The 18,344-nt window shown below is 35.2% G+C and overlaps 1 protein-coding gene across 3 annotated transcripts in view; it reads right to left on the reverse strand.

Moving 5' to 3' along the window:
• ARMC4 (armadillo repeat containing 4) overlaps positions 1–18,344 on the reverse strand; it is a 79,029-nt gene that overhangs the window by 29,790 nt on the left and 30,895 nt on the right. For all 3 annotated transcript variants that reach the window (XM_027648522.1, XM_027648524.1, XM_027648523.1), the window contains exons 16-17: positions 14,988–15,230; positions 7,332–7,446 (exon numbers count right to left, since the gene is read on the reverse strand). In XM_027648522.1, the coding sequence (XP_027504323.1) occupies positions 7,332–7,446; positions 14,988–15,230 (358 nt within the window). The remainder of the gene's footprint in view (positions 1–7,331; positions 7,447–14,987; positions 15,231–18,344) is intronic.

An 18,344-nucleotide genomic window follows, 5' to 3' on the forward strand; every position in this document is an offset into this window, starting at 1 on the left:
GGCATAGATGCTGAGGCCAGTAAAGTTACCTGCTGTGCTAATAAAAGCCTCATCCCACTACTCTAATCACATATTTTCATCTTGCTGAACTGCATGACTATTAACAAAACTTAGTTAACTTTCCCTTTTCACTTTTTTCTATATTGGCTTCAGCCAAAAGCAGAAATATTGTGAGACAGACCAGCTTTCCACATTTTTTTTAATTAAGAGCAGAAACTATCATGGTATTCACACAAAGACAGATTTGGAAAAAACATTTGATCTTTGCAGTATTTATACAAGGAGAACATTTGGGATTTTTGAGTTCCCTCATCATCATATTATATGTTTTTTTGTGTTTATTGTCATTAAGTAAATAAAGTTCATCAGTCTTAAGCTGAGACATACAGTTCTTGTAGAAGAACTACTGGATTCTTTTGTAACTTATTTCCATTCTTATTTCTTCCAAAGTGAATATTGTTTTCTTTATTTGAAAGATTTAAAGCTAAACACTGTATTACAAAAACACATTGTGTTTATCTTTAAAAATATTCCCCTTGAAAGATAAAAGTTTCTCTACTAAAAACAAGTAGTATTTCACTCTTAGAACAACATAAAAAGCTTAAGGTGTCAAAGTTAATTTGTCAAATTGAATTGCTTTTGCACAAAAAAGTGATGGTATGGCTGTGCAAACAAACTTTAGTTATCAAGAGCCATCTTTAAACTACCTTTCCTTTAATGAAGGAAGCTGCCTATTTCCATTCTCTATTGCCAACTGAATAACTTCTCATCCTATTGCACAAACCAATTTAAAATTCAAATTAAAGAAATGCAACAGAAGTTTCTACATTATAGCTGCTCAATGAAAATAAACCCAGTTTATATAGGCAAGCTTCTATCAAATTTTCTTATTAAATAACTCTACAGTAATATTAATCATATTATTTTCTATTTAAAGATTAATTTTCTTCCTGCTTATACAGTACAGAGGCTTCCACTGTAGCAGAACAGATGAAGAAACATCTTGTAAGATGAGATCACTACATCTCATAACTTTTCTTCTGTGTTGGACAAATGCAATGTGTTGGGAAAACAAGAGTGGACAACAAAAAGAATTTTCTTGTCCTCTTTACCTCACTGAAGCAGCTAAAGCCATAGCAACAAAGCAGAGTCACTTTAAGATTATTCCAATACTACTCTATAGCCTGTAAGAGCAGAATTCCTCACTCCTGGCTCTTTAGGGATTTAATCATAGCACAGTCAAATGCTTTGCAAGTGTATTTCTGTTGACAGTTTCAACAATAGTCAAGTCTACATATTCAGTAATGCAACTTTTAGTAGTTCTTTGGTCTATTGTTTTCTTTACTTTTTAATCTGGCAGACTACACCTGAAGTTCAGTCCTGGGTAAATGCCAAAATCCTAATTTTTTTTTTCACCAAAGCAGTGGAACTACTAATATCAAAGTCCTTTGAGGCCACAATTCTTTTAGATTATCTTGAGGAGCACTTTAAAAATCAAAGTATGAGAAACAACTAATGTTGAATAACCAGAAAAACTAAAGATTGTTTCCATTGGTTTTAGATTGAATTGAATTCAAACACGTCTAAAAAAGCTTTCTATAATTATTAATACGTTTATGAGATAGTCATCACTGCTATGTAGTTTTGTATTGTAGAGGTATAAGACAGCATTATTGGAATGTTCTGAGGATGGTCTATCTAAACAATCAATGCAGTGACAACACAAACTAATAAACTGTTATAACAGTTACTGTTTGTGTCTTTGCAACTCTGGCATGGTTCCATGAAATAGAGTGGCACTTAAGAAGGTAATCATATCATATTTTACCACTCACCATCACAGACCAGTGAGAATGTGAACAAGCAGCATGGAGTAAAAAATATGTTTTAGTTCAATCAAAAGCTTCAGCACTAGATAAAATGATTGCTTTAAATTTTATGGTTTATATTATGCAGTAAATGAAACAATGATCTCCATGTTCTTTTCTTGCCTAAAGATCTATGGAAGTCCCATGTGGCAGGAGAGAGGGTAAAGACAGGAAAAGAGTGAGAAGGACAAAAGGGAAAAACAGAGAAGGGAGGAGAAAAAGAATTGGAGGAGGATGGGGTTTAAGCCTTTTCTAGACTTATAAAATACAATTAGCAAGCCTGATTTAAAAGTACAGAAGCTACATGACAAGCTGTTGACTAGCATGTGTAGCTGTTATAAACTAAGCTACAAGAAAAGCTGGTCAAATATTTTCCAGTGGAACAGTATTCCATCAGAAAATGCTAATGGAATGGAACCAAAACCTTCCATAAGAACACAACGACTTCTTGAAAAGTTTTGACAGAAACCAGGCAGAAAGGCAGGCTAAATTACCAGTGTGTCTCTTCATCTTTTCTCTTGTCAGCCAGATGGCTGGTGAGTAGCCTGCCAGGCTGCTTGGCTTCTAGTTTTCATAGAATCCCTGACTTCTTGCCTGATGGGCTGCCAAACAGCTGGAAAGCCAGGTCTCCAGGAGCTCCTGAGCTTTTTGGCTTCTCATGGTCTCCAAGCTCTCAGGCAGCTGCTTTGCATGGAACTTGGGACCCAAGGCTCCTCTGTGAGGGAGATACAGGTTAGACCCTTATTTTCCCTTTGCTTCACAGCTTTCAGTTTATGTGTTTTACAAAAATTGAACTCCTGTATTTGTAGACATTAAGGACCTCAGAGCAATTTTCCTGTCCATTTGGGATCTCCAACATGTCTACAGGAGGCCCAGACAACTCCTGATAGCTGGTTCACTAAACTAGGCAGCCTGTGTCAAGAGTCACTGGATGGGCTGCTTCTGCATGTACCCTGCAGGCATGGCAGTCAGATATGGATTCACCAAGCCAGGTCTGGCTTCCTGGGTATCCTAAATCTCCAAGGACCCTGGTTCTCAGGAAGGCTTGAGGGGCAACCCAAAAGTTCCTTTTTGTCTCCCTTATAGTATGCTTTTAAAGTTTAGTTCATAACAAATTCTTATAATTTGGAAGGTCTAAATCCAGATATCAGGGGTTAAAAACTGCATAAAATGAGAGCAACTATAGAGAAGTAGGGATGATTGAAGTAAAAAAACTATACTCCTAGAGAAAACAAATAGGAAAATGGAAAGAGAGCAGTAAGAGCAGTAACCTTGAACTGCCAAGGTTTCTGTATAGAATTGCAAGAAGCATAGTAAGGAAAACAAAGAAACTGTACATATGCAAGTAGGGAATTTTGACATTATAGGCTTAACCAAAAAATTGTAAGTAAACAAAAATGTATTGGTACTGCTAAAGCAAAATTTTAAAAATATAAAACAAATTAACAGCAGTGTGCAGTATGGAGCATGATTATTTTTTTACACTACAGTTTTAAATCAGTAAAATATGTAAAGAAAGCATCTTAATTAAAACAGCAAATAATTTTACTATTTGTTATATATTAGAAGAATTTCCAAGTTCAAGTACATTTCTTTGTTACTTTTAGTAAAGAAATGCTCTCTGCAGTTTCATACATATGGTTACGCTAAAATTTCCATAACAAGCAAAATCTTTGTAAGAATCCTACATAGCATAGGTCATCAGCAGCATATTTTCCACCCACAGGTTAACTCCAGACTGCTGGCTGCAGAAGTCACTTCCTCAGAATATAATACTGTTGCAAGACTGAAGACTAATTGACCTTCACACATACCCATCTCATTACCCTTCCCTATTAAACCTGGTTTAGTTTTGGTTGGGTTTTGGTTTCTCATGTGTCAGCATGGACATTCTCTTTCCCTGTATGAATGAAATTCACAGACAACTTCAGATGGCTGATGATCTTTCATCACACCCATGATATTCCACTGCAGAGCTGAAATCACAATTTATTAGAAAAGTGTGAAATGTCATTTTACAAGTACATTTTAAGAAAACAGAATAAGTTTCTAGTCTCTCAAACCCCCAGTTTCTGTCTGTTTACTTACATTACTTTTACAGACTCTATACATAGATGGCTTCCTGAGGTTCTTTAAGAAAGCCTTACAGCTGTAGCTATAAAAAGGCTAAAACTGAAAGTTGAAAGCTGATATGCAAGTAGAAAAGGACAGAAAAACTCGATGCCTGACGTTACCATTCCTATTCTAATGTTTGCACCCAAAACTCTAATAAATATGAGGACAGAAAAATAAACCTCTTCAACTTTTTTTTTTTTTTAAATTTATTTAAAGATTCTAGTAGAAGGTTACTCCACAAGGAAATAGGTGTTTTCATACAAACTCAAGTTGGCAGTGTTCCTCTTATTGGCGCAATGCCTTTGGATGATTTTTATAATAGCCCAAACAACATATTTGTAGAATTTCTCTAAATGTTTCTGTTTGGGCTGATGTACGTTGGGAGAACATTACAAATACTGTTTTTCAAAGAAGCATCATAACCAAAAATTGCTGTTCCAACATCAACAGAGTTCAGTAGACTTCTCCTAGCCATTTTTCATAATCATTTGTGTTTCTTGGACAGCGCACTTACACTTTGTCACTACCAATGTGCCTACAGTAGTAATGTTTCCTTTTGGAAGTAAGGAACTAATTAATAAGAATCTGCTTCTATGAAGATAATTCCTTTGAATAAATTACATTCTTGTCTCTTTATGTCTTAGATTTTAAAGAAATGTATGAACTACTTTATCCAAAACCATGACATATTTGTCTAAAACTCACATTTAGCACTTTCAGGTGCTATGCAAATTTTCTCAGGAGAGGTCTACCAAACAAATTGTATCACTGACAGTAAGATCTTCACTCTACAAGGAATTCTTCAGGCTAAACATATCTAGAACTAATGCTGGCATATGAAGTGATGATTGATGTCAAACTAATATTACAGTTGTCAAAGCTACAGTTTATGTACTAGAGTGTACAATTTACATCCTCTATTTAAAAAAGTCATAGATCTGCTATGGACCAAATATCACTGAACTTTATCATATTGCTGTAACAAACAATATCACTTAGCTATATCATACTGATACAATTCTATTCCATGGGAAGCACTCTGAAACAGCTACCATGATGTGACTGTCAACACATACAATCTAGGTCCATGGGAACTTGGATTCTTCTCCTTTTGCAATTAATTGCCTAACGGCAGGCAAACCAGTTAGACCCAAAAGCTCAAAACTGACAAACATCTAAACATCTTGAGAATTCAAGCCTTGGTCTTTTGTGACTCTTATCCCCCAATGGTAAAACAGCAACGACGGACCCCCCAGTCTTAAACAGATTATAACGAGAGTAAGTGCATGAGAGAGAAACACGTACTCATGCGCTGTGACAATAACCACCCTTTTAGAAAGACTGATTGGCTTCTAAGATTTTATAAATATCAAAAATAACTTTTAAATTGCTTGTACAGAAAATGTCTATGTGGGAAAATGGATGCTGCATTACATTTTATAAAAATTTGTTTCTGATACTATTAACAAGTTCAGTTTCATCTGCGAGCCTCCATAACACAGAAGAGAACCACTACAGCTGCCACAAAAGAACACAGAAAGAAAACAAATCCAGATTCCATGCTCACAGCTATTTGAAACACAGTTTGCAGTCCCAAGTTCAGGCTTGGAAGAGCCAGAATGCACATAATCCTTTAAAGTCATACACTTATTACTGGTTTTGAATCAAGCACTGCGTAAACCAAACTGCTTCTTGGAAGATCATGCAAATTGTTGAATAATATTAACCCTGAACAAAAAATAAAAAATTTTCTTTAGATAGAAATAGCTGCTGTACTTCCACACTGTGGCTATAATCACTGCTTTATACATATTTCTTTCTATTCAGTGTCAGCGGAAAGGGTATTATTGGTAGGCTTGTTTCAGTGTGCCACTTGGCTGCAGGCTCACACAAAGAACTCTTTGTGGGGTCACAGATTAGCATTTGGGCAGGCAGCCAAGAGAGATGAAAGGAGGATAGCTACACTAAGGATGTACATAGCTTGCACTCATCAAGTATCCTGGGGAAAAAAACAAGAAAAAAAATCCATGTAATCTATAATTTCAGTAGCTGTCCTCTATTCCCTTAGTTTCTGAAAAAGTGCTTTTAGTGGAGAAACTCTAGCAATGTGCAGTTCTATTCTGACTCTGCAGGTCACAGAATCTTATACATAGTAAGTATTACCTTAGTACGGAGATCAAGTAGTATTTTAACATTCAGTTATAGCAATATTGTTCAAGAGAGAGGTAGGTATATTTAGATACCAAAAAAACTTTATTATACTAGAGTGTACATTTAGAAAAAAAAAAGGTGAAAATACAATTCAGAAAAACCAGCAAGTCTGAAAAATGGCAAGCTGCCATTGCAGAAATCATTGTGAAGAAATACAAAATTCTTAAGTTATAAAAATCAAGAACAAATATTCTCACAATACTTTTATTCATACAACTGTATCTACATCAAATCATCTATATAAATTAATAGCAGCCAAACAGTGCTCAATTCCAAACAGGAAATACTGCCTTCAAAGGATGCTAAGGATATCTAGCACTTTGAAGGAATTTTCACTCTTTACATAGTCAAGATCTCAAATTATATGTAGAAGGGTATATATTTGTGTTAGAATAGACAGTAGATGCTAAAGTTGCATCAATTATGGAGTAAATTAGAAATGGAAGCTATTATTGTCCAAGGATTAAGGAATAAAGTTGGTATTGTAGGAAACTTCTAACGGGAAACAAAACCTTGCCCATTTATTCTACCACAGGTCAGTGGGAGGAGTCACAGAAGATGATCTGCAGCTTTTACTCACCATTTTATCTCTACTTGGAAACTCACATGAAATACATGAATAGCTCAGTTTTCTGTGCACAACTGACCTGCACAACCACCACTATTCACAACTGGCACTTTTTGTTGGCAGTCTCAGCAGAAAACCTAAGGATTACATTGGCACTGAGTCTGAAATATGCTCTGAAATCAAATGACGGTCTCTTGAGGACATAGCTGAAGTACCTCATAGTGGAGAACAACTAGAACTACCTGTGCTATTCATAGCCTGTGAGTAGAAGCTTTCTGTTTTCAGCATGCTTTATTTGGGAACAGTAAGTTAGATCCTGGTAAGTTATTAAAATATATTTTCCAAATACCATAAACACTGTAAAGGCAAAACATATTATATAATGAGCACTAGATGGAGGACTATTCACTTTTGAAAAGTGAATATGTATGTTTTTTAAGCAGTTAACAGAAAGAAATAAGGAGAGTCTAAGTAGCAAACAGCAAACTATTGCTGGAAATGATCCAAATATAAAAACTGTATGTGTGTGTATATATATAACAAATCTGTTACTTTCAATACTTTCTCACCTTAGCATTTTCAACGCAAGGACAAAGAGCCCAAGCTGCACTTGCTTGAACATCTGGGTTAGGATTTTTCAACAGTGACCATAACAAGCGAACTCCATCTAGACTGTCAATTATCCTATTGCAGAACAGAACAAAAAAGAGATAATTAATTATGGAGTGGACAATGTTGAATCTCAAATTACATCAGTTTGTTTGGAACACTGCTTTAACAAACACTGTCACGATCTTAACATACTGTTTTGCTTTATGCAAGTGCTTGTGTTTTATTGTCAGCTAATCACCATCAACATATTCAGTAAACAGTGCTTACTATAGCAGATGAGCATGAACAAATAAAGACAGAATGTTTTCTACACAAATCTCATTAATGTTTTCTTTTTTCCAGCACTGTCATTCAAAATTCTTACAGAAGATAAAGTAAACTACATTATAACCAGGACTCATAAACATGAAAACAAGCATGTGACTTTTTAATGATCTGCATGTAAAGTGAAATCTGAATTCCAGCATACTGGCTTCTTTCATATAGTAACAAATACTTTCCAAAACAAATATTTGTGCCCAAAACTATGTACTTAACTTTTTATTCAGTCTATGTTTAATGTATTTACCTTGCTCTATGACATATTTTAAAACACTATGTTTCTAATCTAGCATTAGAAATTAAAATGGTCACACCACAGAGCATCCTTTGTTGGGCACGAATAATGTGTAACTTGTTTCCCATGTGCTCCTTACTAACAAGACCAACACTGAACGCTATGTTATAATTACTTAAACACACTGTAATCAAAGTATCTTCATGAGTAGCTGAGAAATGAATTATCAGCAGAATCATCTCTACACCATCTGCGTTATGTTTACATATCAATCAGGCTTGGGGATCATAACTTCACATTAGGTTCCAGTGAATACCCTAAATGGAAAGGAAGGTCAACCAAAACTTAATAGCCTTTACTAACATACCTTTTTTAAAAAAACCCTGCGTTAAACTCAAAGCAGATGAGTTGGAGATGAAGAAAAGCAAGTACACCTTCATTGTCTAACCTCAAAAGTAAAAAATTCAGCTGCATACAATGTGTTTACATCTTTCATTGTAAATGTGAGATAAATTGAAATACAGATCAAGCTTCAAAACAGCAGATAAAATGTCTCATTTGTGTTCATTATATATGGTTTGCCAGGAAATTTTAAAACTAATTATAAAATGAACTTTGTATGTAATCCTATCACCATTTGGAGTAGAAAAAAATAATTAAGGACATGTGATCTGTCTAAAATAAGAAAGGATTTTATTCATAACATTTTCATGCAAACTGGTTAAACAACTATGTTTTTCAAAATAACACTTTTTGCACAAAGCTATGGTTAAACTAAGACGTTGTAAATTTTTTAAGGTCTGCCAATTTTAGTACAGCTTATTTTACATGCTCAGCTCCAAATCAACTGCAAGAAAATCATGCAAAGGACAAATTCAGAAGTCTTAACACAACGAAATAAAACAGCATAATCATGAACTACACAATTACACATATATGTTCACATAGTAAGGATGACTCAAGTAAAAGCTTCAAAACAAACTTTGAAATCCCTCCAAACTCCAAAGACTTTTAAGGAATTTTAACATGTCTCCTGTCATTTCAGAAAGCACAAGGCATTTTTTCCTATATTGGAATTAATTAAAAAACGAACCCATGAATCTCTTCTCTAGTCAAGTGAGTACTGATCATATACCAACATGAGGTACTTCCTCCCAAGAGGGGCTAAATATAAATGACCCAGCTCCAACCAGTATATAAAAATCAAGAGATAGAAGCCAAACACTGAGCTCAGATTTTTCCACCACACTTAAAAAAACAACCTCTAGGCTGATTTACCTTTCCTTTCCATTTTTTAAAGCTTCCTTTTCAATTTACTTTCATTTTCTTTTCAGTTTTCTTGTCTTCTCTTCAGTGTTTCAAGGTAAACTAACCTCACCCTATTGTCATTTTCTGAAGAAAAATTTTGCCTTTTGCTTGAAGACCAAAAAGACCAGTTGTCTTAGATGCCACACAACCCATCTCAGAATATCTCTAAGTGTAGTTCTCTGACCATTCAACATGTATAAAATCAAACCAGAAAACACTACAGGCAAAAGAAAAGAATCTCCGAATTACATTGTTCATCACTGAGTACTGCTTTCTCACAGTTACACTAGATTAACTCAAAAAGAATGACGCTCTTAAATTCTCATTCTGGAAGAATTATCATTGTGTAATCACTATGCAAGTACAAACCCTTTTATTTTCATCTCGCTGAGAGCATATATTTGCCAATTAAGAAAGCATTGCTAAAGAGTTCAATACTTTATCTTTCTGTGGTTTCACTGCACACCCAGCAGTTGAAGAAAATGGGTGTTGAATGAGCGTATCTGCCTTAACAGCAAAGGGAACACTAAAATAAATGGTCCTGAAAAATGTTTCCTCTATAAAAGTGCTTAGACATTAGTTTCCTTCCTATGTGAAAATCCCTTTTTAAAGCTGACAAAAATACACATTCAGGTTTCTTTACAAATAAACAAGAAAGAGAGAAGAAAATAGACCCGTAATCTTGAAAATTTCAGCTCTGATGGCATAATGCTAAACAGTATTCTGATTTGGTTTTGTAAACAGTTTTCGTATCTAATTTTCTTCCCAAAATGTATTATAATAATTAGGAGGGTGCTTACTGCAACAAATACAAGCAAATATACCATAAAATATACTTTGGTTGGCATTCAATTCTGTATTCATCCATAGCTAGCACATTATTCACTCTGTGGTTTCACTCACTTAAATTATATATTTCATAATAATTTGTCGACATTCTGATGATAAAATTAAACTACAGTTAAATCCAGAGTAAGCAACCACTCATGGGACTGTTAAAACACAGGTTTTTTAATAAAAATGCATAACATTTTTTTTGAAAGCTGAATGGAAACTCATAAAATTTGACATAATATGATATTTAGTTGTTATAAAAATCTTAATGTTTAACACTTAATTATTCAGATATTTAAGTGCTTTATAGAATAGCTGATCATCATGTATGTAATGTATCTAAAGTACAGGACACTATCATTAATAGTCAAAATCTTAACAGGCATGAAACTCATCTAAAATAGAAATATAAACTTTATTGTAGGTAATTGCTGTCTGGTGCTTCACTATAAGTACATAACAATATATAAATATGTGGAGCTCCAGTGCAAGAGCCCACTGTTGTGGTTCTATTCCTTCACACAACTGAGCCATCTCACAAGAGAACTGGACCAGTTCTAGTAATTCAAAGCTCTGTACTTCATCATATATTGATCTGATTTGATCACTGATACAATTTAGAACAGGTGTAGATTATTCTGCTCCTCAAAATAACCAAAAGTAGTTGCACTGGCAGTTAGAAATGGCTGGAGTGAAGAGGCGCTCCTGTGCTGGCCAGACACCATTAGAGCAGAGGTGAAGGGATATGCAGCTGGCATCACTCCTACCAAAAGGCAACTGCAAGGTGTATGACCAAAAACATCTTCCTGCTTTCCACACAGAACCGCTGATGTATGGTGTACATAGAATAGGTCTTATGGGCAAAAAATTTTAATGTGGTTAAACCCTTTCAGAGATTACTGGAATGTTTAGTATTGCACGGAATTGGTATTTGCTATCTGACCAGAGTAGATAACTTAACAAGATATTTTTTTGTTGACTTCTGTTGTCTATTCACAGGCAAAAGTTGCTTAACACAGGCTTTTCAAATTATTTAAGAATCTTGATATCACGAAAACATTGAACATCATGAGCAAGACATGGGTCACAATTCTAACAATTTACTTTGCTTTTTTAAATATATCTGAAACTAGCAAAGCTGTTAATCCTAAATAGTACTTCTATTTCAAATTAAAACTTAATATTGAACATTTCCAGTAGTAACATTGACATGAATTGCTTAAATACACATACATACACGCAGCTTAGACATCTGTTTGTCATATCTATCATCTTTCTCTGTTACAATGTTGTTTGCCAAAACTTTGAGAACTCTAGTTTAATTGCCTGCCAATTAAGACCACAAACGCAAATGTAAATAAACAAAGTTATACTGACTCTGTATTGTGCTCACTGGTAAGATTACAGGGTTTAAATCTGGCAGAATGTAATCTCGTCTTTTTTGAAACCACAATTTAGCATTTTCCTTAAAACTTTCACTAGTTGCTGTGGACTGCTTTGATAAATAGTATTATATACCAATGACTCAAACTCCATCTGTTTGGCTAAAATAACTGTACATTTCAGTTTATAATATTCTAAACCCTCAGTTTAGAACACTAGCAATGAAGTCTATGGGTTTTCAAATGGAGAAGGCAAATGAAAATAAAGTGGCAGTCAAAGAATAAGCACCAGACCTTTGGTTTTAGTAAGAGAAAAAGAATAATTACAAAAAGTTCCTCAAAAAGATAAATATACATTAAAAAAAGTACTGCAGCATCTCTGTCATGGCAGTGTAGCATGGAGAACAGCTTCATGCTGTCCACATAAGAGTAAGAAAGTTCAGTCACATAATTATGTTTTTTTTAAGATAAGTCAACTTATTTTTGGCTCTGATGGAAGCTGGCTGCTATTCTTTATTTTAAATAGCTCAATAGAGCAAATAAGAATCACTTAATTGCTTGAAGTTGCCTTGAAGTAAAGGATTGGTGCAGAAAAGTAACACTAGTGTACTTTCCATTCAGCAGTTGTAGAAGTTATAGTGTCAGCCAGAAATGGCTGCAATAAATGGTAGAAATAAAATACACAAAACACACATAGATGTAGATTCACTTATGCTTATCTACTAGTCTCTCTTCATCAGTGCAGGCTTCCTCCATGGAACATAAGATAATTGTACAGCATTTCCCTCAGAATTTAACTCCACTGCTTCATAGAACACTCTCAGGTTTTTATAATCCATAATAATATTTTTTTCTTATAATAAACCCATCCTCTTCATAACATATCCTTGAATCATTCACAGAAATTATGTGAGCCCTACACTTGGTCTCTATGGTTTCCACATACCTACTGCTGCACAAATAACCACATTCAAAATAGAAGACTGCTCAACTGAATATCTAGTTTCTAACCCACACTTTGTTAAACATACATGAAATGTAAGAATATATCTGAAAATTCTAAATCGTTATGAGATCCTACTTTTATATTTTTCTGCTTTTTTTTCTAGGTTTCTAGTACCTATGGAAGTCAATGATAGCAGAATTCAGAAAAATCATCATAGTTTTCAAAATTCCTGTAATGCCAAACTAAAAAAGTAACCCTATAAACAGAGCCTGTCTGTACCACATGACAAAGAAAACAAGCCTCAAAACCAGCCAAATTTGTCAACATAAAGGCTAACCGTAGAGAAGAACTGCTCACCTAGAACCCATCAAGACATTCTGAGAAATAAGTGATTATGAAATGAGGAATATAATAGGGTTCCATCTAGATGAGTAAGAAAGACCATAAACAGCTAAGTATCAACCTGCAATGGAAAGTTCTCATCGCCTATATACACTTGTAGGCTTCAAGTTGCTTTGCTTTGCTTCTTTTTAGAAGATAATCTTGGCACATCTCCATATCCTTGTTCAGATGTGCCTTTTTGGTTAAGAACTTCAGAAAATGTTTACAGAAAGAGACTGAACTCCACAGTAGTTTCTAACAAGGTTGCTTATTGTTTTGGGCCCAAATTCTGTAAACGGAAAAAAGTCATACTACAGACTGTGTGTGTATATCCTTTATGTACTTGGTGACTTTTTCTTCCCCAAAAGGAGAGCACATTGGATGAGGAGATACAATCTCAGCTTCTGTTGTACTGGTCTGAGAGGCGGAGAAAGGAGAGGAATAGATGTACTTTTTTTTCTTTGTTGCTTTTAAGTGCTCTCAACCCTGTGAGAGGTAGAGCACTCAAGCAAATCATTTAAACATGTGAACAGTTACACTGCTGTCAATGTTTTAGCTAAGCACTGTTTTTAAAAAATTTGCTGGGTTGGTATCAAACTTATCCCCATTGGGATGAATCACACTTCGGGAGAAGGGAGCAGCATTATCTCTTCTAGTACTACAAGCCTAGCTAGCACAACACATCAGGTATGTGCCACAGGCTTGCTAGTAATAATAAATTTTGTGTAACAGGTTTTTTGTAGTAGTAAAAAGTATATTCTACTCTTAGAATATACTCAAGATCTTGCTTACTTGTTAATGTTTTAAGATACTTTTAAAAAGCCTTCTAGAGTTGACAACTCCAACAGAGAATTTTTTATACGAACCAAATTTTATTCCTTTGTTCACTCTTCACAAAGTCTATAAAATTTTGTCCCAAACAACCTGTACTCTCTCTTTCTTAAAAATAAGCTGGACTTTGTTCTATCACAATTTTAACAGCAACTTGTATTCTTTTTTATGCTTATACTGAACACATTCCAGTATGAAGCTATCCATACTGGATACTACAAGTGACAGTTCTGAGTACTAGAGTATGTCTGAGGTTTTATAAATATCAATTTATATTTATTGGCATTTAAGTTTTTCAGTATTTGCAATGCTAATTCTGTTAAGTTTTTCAGGATTTGCAATGCTAATTCTGTTAGGTTAATACATTACACTAAAGGCTGATTTTTAGTGAGATGTCATGAAAGTGATTTCATTTATTTATAGTTTTATGCTACATGGCTAACTGCTCATACAACCCATGTTTACAGTTGTGTACCATCCAGCCTTTTGCCACTGGGTGACAGCCAAAGCATGAAAACAAAAGCCCTATTCAGGAAAAGAATCCCCTGCACTGCTATATGAATATCAAGTGAATTATGCAAATCAGAACAGGAGGAGCTTAATAAAACTCTCTTTCTGACCTTCCTTATGTATATGGAGGGCAATATGCCGAGAATCTTGAAGTAAATATCCCTGTAAGGGAACTGTAAGTGCAGTAAATGCCGACCTCAACATTTAACTGGAACACTTAATCATAAAACTCAAGAATCTTTGTAACTTATACAAATCTACACCACAAAATCAAAGACAGGAACAACTCTCTCAGTAAAAAGACATCCTTTTTCTTTGGTTTTGCAAAGGAATAAGAGGTGAGAAAAGGGTCCAAAACTGTCCAAGTTCACAAAAGGAACGATGGAAGGGGACAAAATACAAAATACTAGAAGCATGCTACTTCAAAAAATTTATTTTCATAACAGTAAATGGGCACATTTCCTTTTTAGAATAACTTTCTCTAATTTAGCCTTTGTGATTATTATTTATGATTTGATAACAGACGTAAAAGGACAAGGCAAAATACATACCTATCATGCAGCACTTCAAAATGGTGCTTTGTAATTTTGAATTTTAAGTTTAATAAAAATCAATTTAATAAAGGTTAAATTCGTTTTCCTCAAAATGCAAAAGCTATATATATATATATATATATAATATATGTATTTCCTTAATAATGTTTTTATACAGCACATTTACAGGAGGCTGTAACTAACCCACAGAATCCTGAAAAAAACCCAAAAAGTAAAATATCCTTTTAGGTCAGATTAGAATTGACTATATTTGCATCAGAATTACTAATTTTTTTTTAACATTTAAAATGCTATATATAGTAATAACTCACATCATATTTTCAGTTTCTGTTGCACATGCTCCTACTGCTTTGTTGACATTCACAAGTAGTGCCTGATCCGTTGCAGTTAGTAACTTCACTAAAGGTGGTATTCCACCACATCTGCGGATAGTACCTCGATTTATTTGCTCTTGGCAACATTCTCCCAGTGCTCCAACGACATTTATAAGGACTTCTTCAGGCTGATCAGTAAGCAGTCCTACCAGAGTTTCTATGGTTTGATATTCCCGAAATCTAAACGACAGCAATAAACACAAAGTTATTATTTTCTGTATGTTACCATTATAAATTTAATTTTATAATTAAAGTATCATTATTATTGAAGTACAATATTTAATTTCTGTATGTAAAATCATCTTGCTGAAGAAATCCTAATACAGGTAAGCCATTCCAATCACTTAGAATAAGTGTGACGTAGAACCTACTTTTCTCATGACATTTCTCTAATTTATTTATCTAGGAATCTCTTGAGTAGTTTGAGCGTTTTCTAAACCTTGACATGTGGATGCAACATCTATAAATAGCTGAAACAAACCAGAGGACTGGCAATTACTATGCTATCCTGACCTCAGTACTTTTTCCCGCTATGTTAACAATAGCTAGAGTAGTGGTCTACCAGACCCTTCTCCACCTCTCTGAACCAAAGGATCACGAGCCTTTAGAGAGTTTACCCTGAGCAGTTCTATACTTAGTTCAGGCCTAATACATTGCATTTTCCTAAGGTCAGACCCATAGGTCTAGTACACCTCTACCGTACTGTGTTAGATTCCAATCTGAAATTAAGAAATAAGGTGACAGAAATTTGACTTGATTGCTATATTAATACTTTCCTCATTCTTCATAAAACTTTTGGTACTGTAAATCAAAAATATGGTTTTTAAAAATCCTGGAGGTCCTATCCTACAAAGAATGTGTGCTAAACCTCAGAAGTCAATCTTTCAGAACAGGATGTTTTCCTCAGTGCTAGAATCATCTTCTAAGTTTGTTTTGTTCAAAACTTAAGAGAATTATTTACACTTAAATACTGTATCTTCCTTTCATACATTTTCTGACACACCTTGACAGTTTCACTTGGTATATCAAGCTAGATCTAACCTGTATCTAATCTAATTATCAGAGATAATTTCTCTGAGGGTACTGAGTTCTCATTTGTGCTTCTCTCCCAGCCCCTACCTTCTGGAAGTGTCTACTTGAGCTACAAAAACTGTATTTTCCAAGAATCAGTTGCACATATGGCTTTTCTTTCATACAAAAAAAAATTTAATATTTCTGAGATTTTTATGGCAGACTGGAGCTGTTTCAATAAAAATTAATCTTTCCAAACTGGATTATCAGCATAACAATTAAAGTAACTAAGAAACGAGAAACTTTCTTTTTTGGTTATCCAAACCTTTGCTTAAAGGGAAATCTTCCTCTCTTTGTTCACTATAACTTGGAAGTATCCCTATAATCATTTTTTTTCCAGAGTAAACATCAACAGCATGAATAAAAGAGCAATAAAGTAAGCAAGTAATTTAAAAAAAAAGAAAAACAAAGCAAAACAAAAACCACCAAACTGATTTTCTCTGGCTAGTTTTTCTGCATTGCACATCAACTGCTTCACAGATGGAACGACAGGAGCTGGCTCTGCAACAGGCAGGCTGCACTGTGACAGAGCTGCTGGCTCGGGCCATCTTGTGTCCAGAAGCAGAACGGCTCCTTGCAGAAGAACTGGAATCTGAGCTGGACAGGCCCAGGCACCTGTATCAGCTCACTGCTGAGTCAGCACATCACCTCAGCAATGTGCTTCAGGTATAGGAAATACTGTGGAGCACTGTGAAGGTAATTAAGTGTCCCTGCAGGAACCAGCAGGATTTGTTAGTTCCAGCTTCATGCCAGACTCAAGCTTATCCCTCCAGATCTACTTAGGTGTTTTCACATCCACCTCACTCCCTTTTCTTTAGTGCCCTCCCATCTTGACTCTGGACAAAGTTTTAATGCTTCAGACTCAGCACTACATAATACATGAATTCAGCTGGAGCTGTGCCTGGCTAGTAACCTTTGTGGAGCACCAAGCACTTGCCAAAGATATGTGAGTAGCCCAACAAAAATCTGTTTGCATTTGGACAGAATTATTGGCTACAGCTATACTAATAAATAAAACAGGCAAGGGCTCATTCTCTAGCCCTGAGGACGAGAAGCACAACATAGCATCCATATGGCTAAAATCTCTTCTCCTCACAACTCAGGGTGGCCTCGCCCATTCTGCCTAATGGAAACAATCTGTTGCCTGCACTGTTCCCAAGGAGTGTCTGGGCATTGTCTGGGACAGTGCTTGCTGGCACAGGCCAAACTGTGTAAGGGACTGTGCTGGCAGTTGAACAGTACGGATAATCCTAACATAGTACCTGAAACCTGAAAGGTTTGGCCCTGTTTAGTTTACTGGTAGAGAGCCATTCAGTCTGTCTCATCATTGATTGATCCAAAATCAGGATACCTCTGTGCAGATACCCAAAGCCCACAGAAAAGAAGGACATACCCATCTGCGAAGTTAGGTTACCATACAATCAAGAATGCAAAAAGCAGTAGGACAACAGTAGAAGATGTAAAGACTGTGGGTTTGGGAACTCAATAAGTACAGTAAAAAAGCCAGAATGTAAACACTTAGAGTGGAAATGTTCATAATTTTTATCTAGCCTTTATCTATATTTGTGCTTAGTACACTAAAATGAGGGCTGCAGGAAGAGCTTACCTCTTACTTATATTCTTTCTAACATATGAATCTTGCATTCTTTTGTACGGAACAGCATAACTTCTAGGAAACCTAGCACATATGCAGCAGAGCCAGCTTTTTTTTGAGGCAAGGTGCATGAATATGGTAAATTAATTTTAGATGAGGACATCGAGTATTCTCAATCATGAAGCTGTTCCATGAAAGGTGGAGGGTGATAACTCATGTTGTCACATTCTCAGACAATTACTCAGGACCTTGGTACAGAGAGGTTGTAGGTACCTATGGTAGGACTCTCATCAGTTAATTCCACTCATTTAGAAGCTGGGTCTCCAGACTAAGCTACTTTCCTTAGACCCTTCTGTAGTCAAGAAGAGCAGCATCGAGACTAACTATCCTAAATTCCAATATATTTCTAATACGTATTAGACATCTACCCTAGAATGACATCATTTGTTCTCTGTCTCTCTTGATGTAAGACATTAAAGTGTACTAAGAACTCTGTCTACCATGCAGCAGTGATTCCAGCTTGTAAGCTACATGGAGGAGAGAGGATATCACATATGTCCATGTATCAAATGTTTAGTATGTGCTAGTACACCTCCCGACTCAGTCTAGCTATATGTCTTAGCTATTCT

This window comes from Corapipo altera, unplaced genomic scaffold (assembly GCF_003945725.1).
Source record: "Corapipo altera isolate COAL_440 unplaced genomic scaffold, ASM394572v1 47, whole genome shotgun sequence".
NCBI lineage: Eukaryota > Metazoa > Chordata > Aves > Passeriformes > Pipridae > Corapipo > Corapipo altera.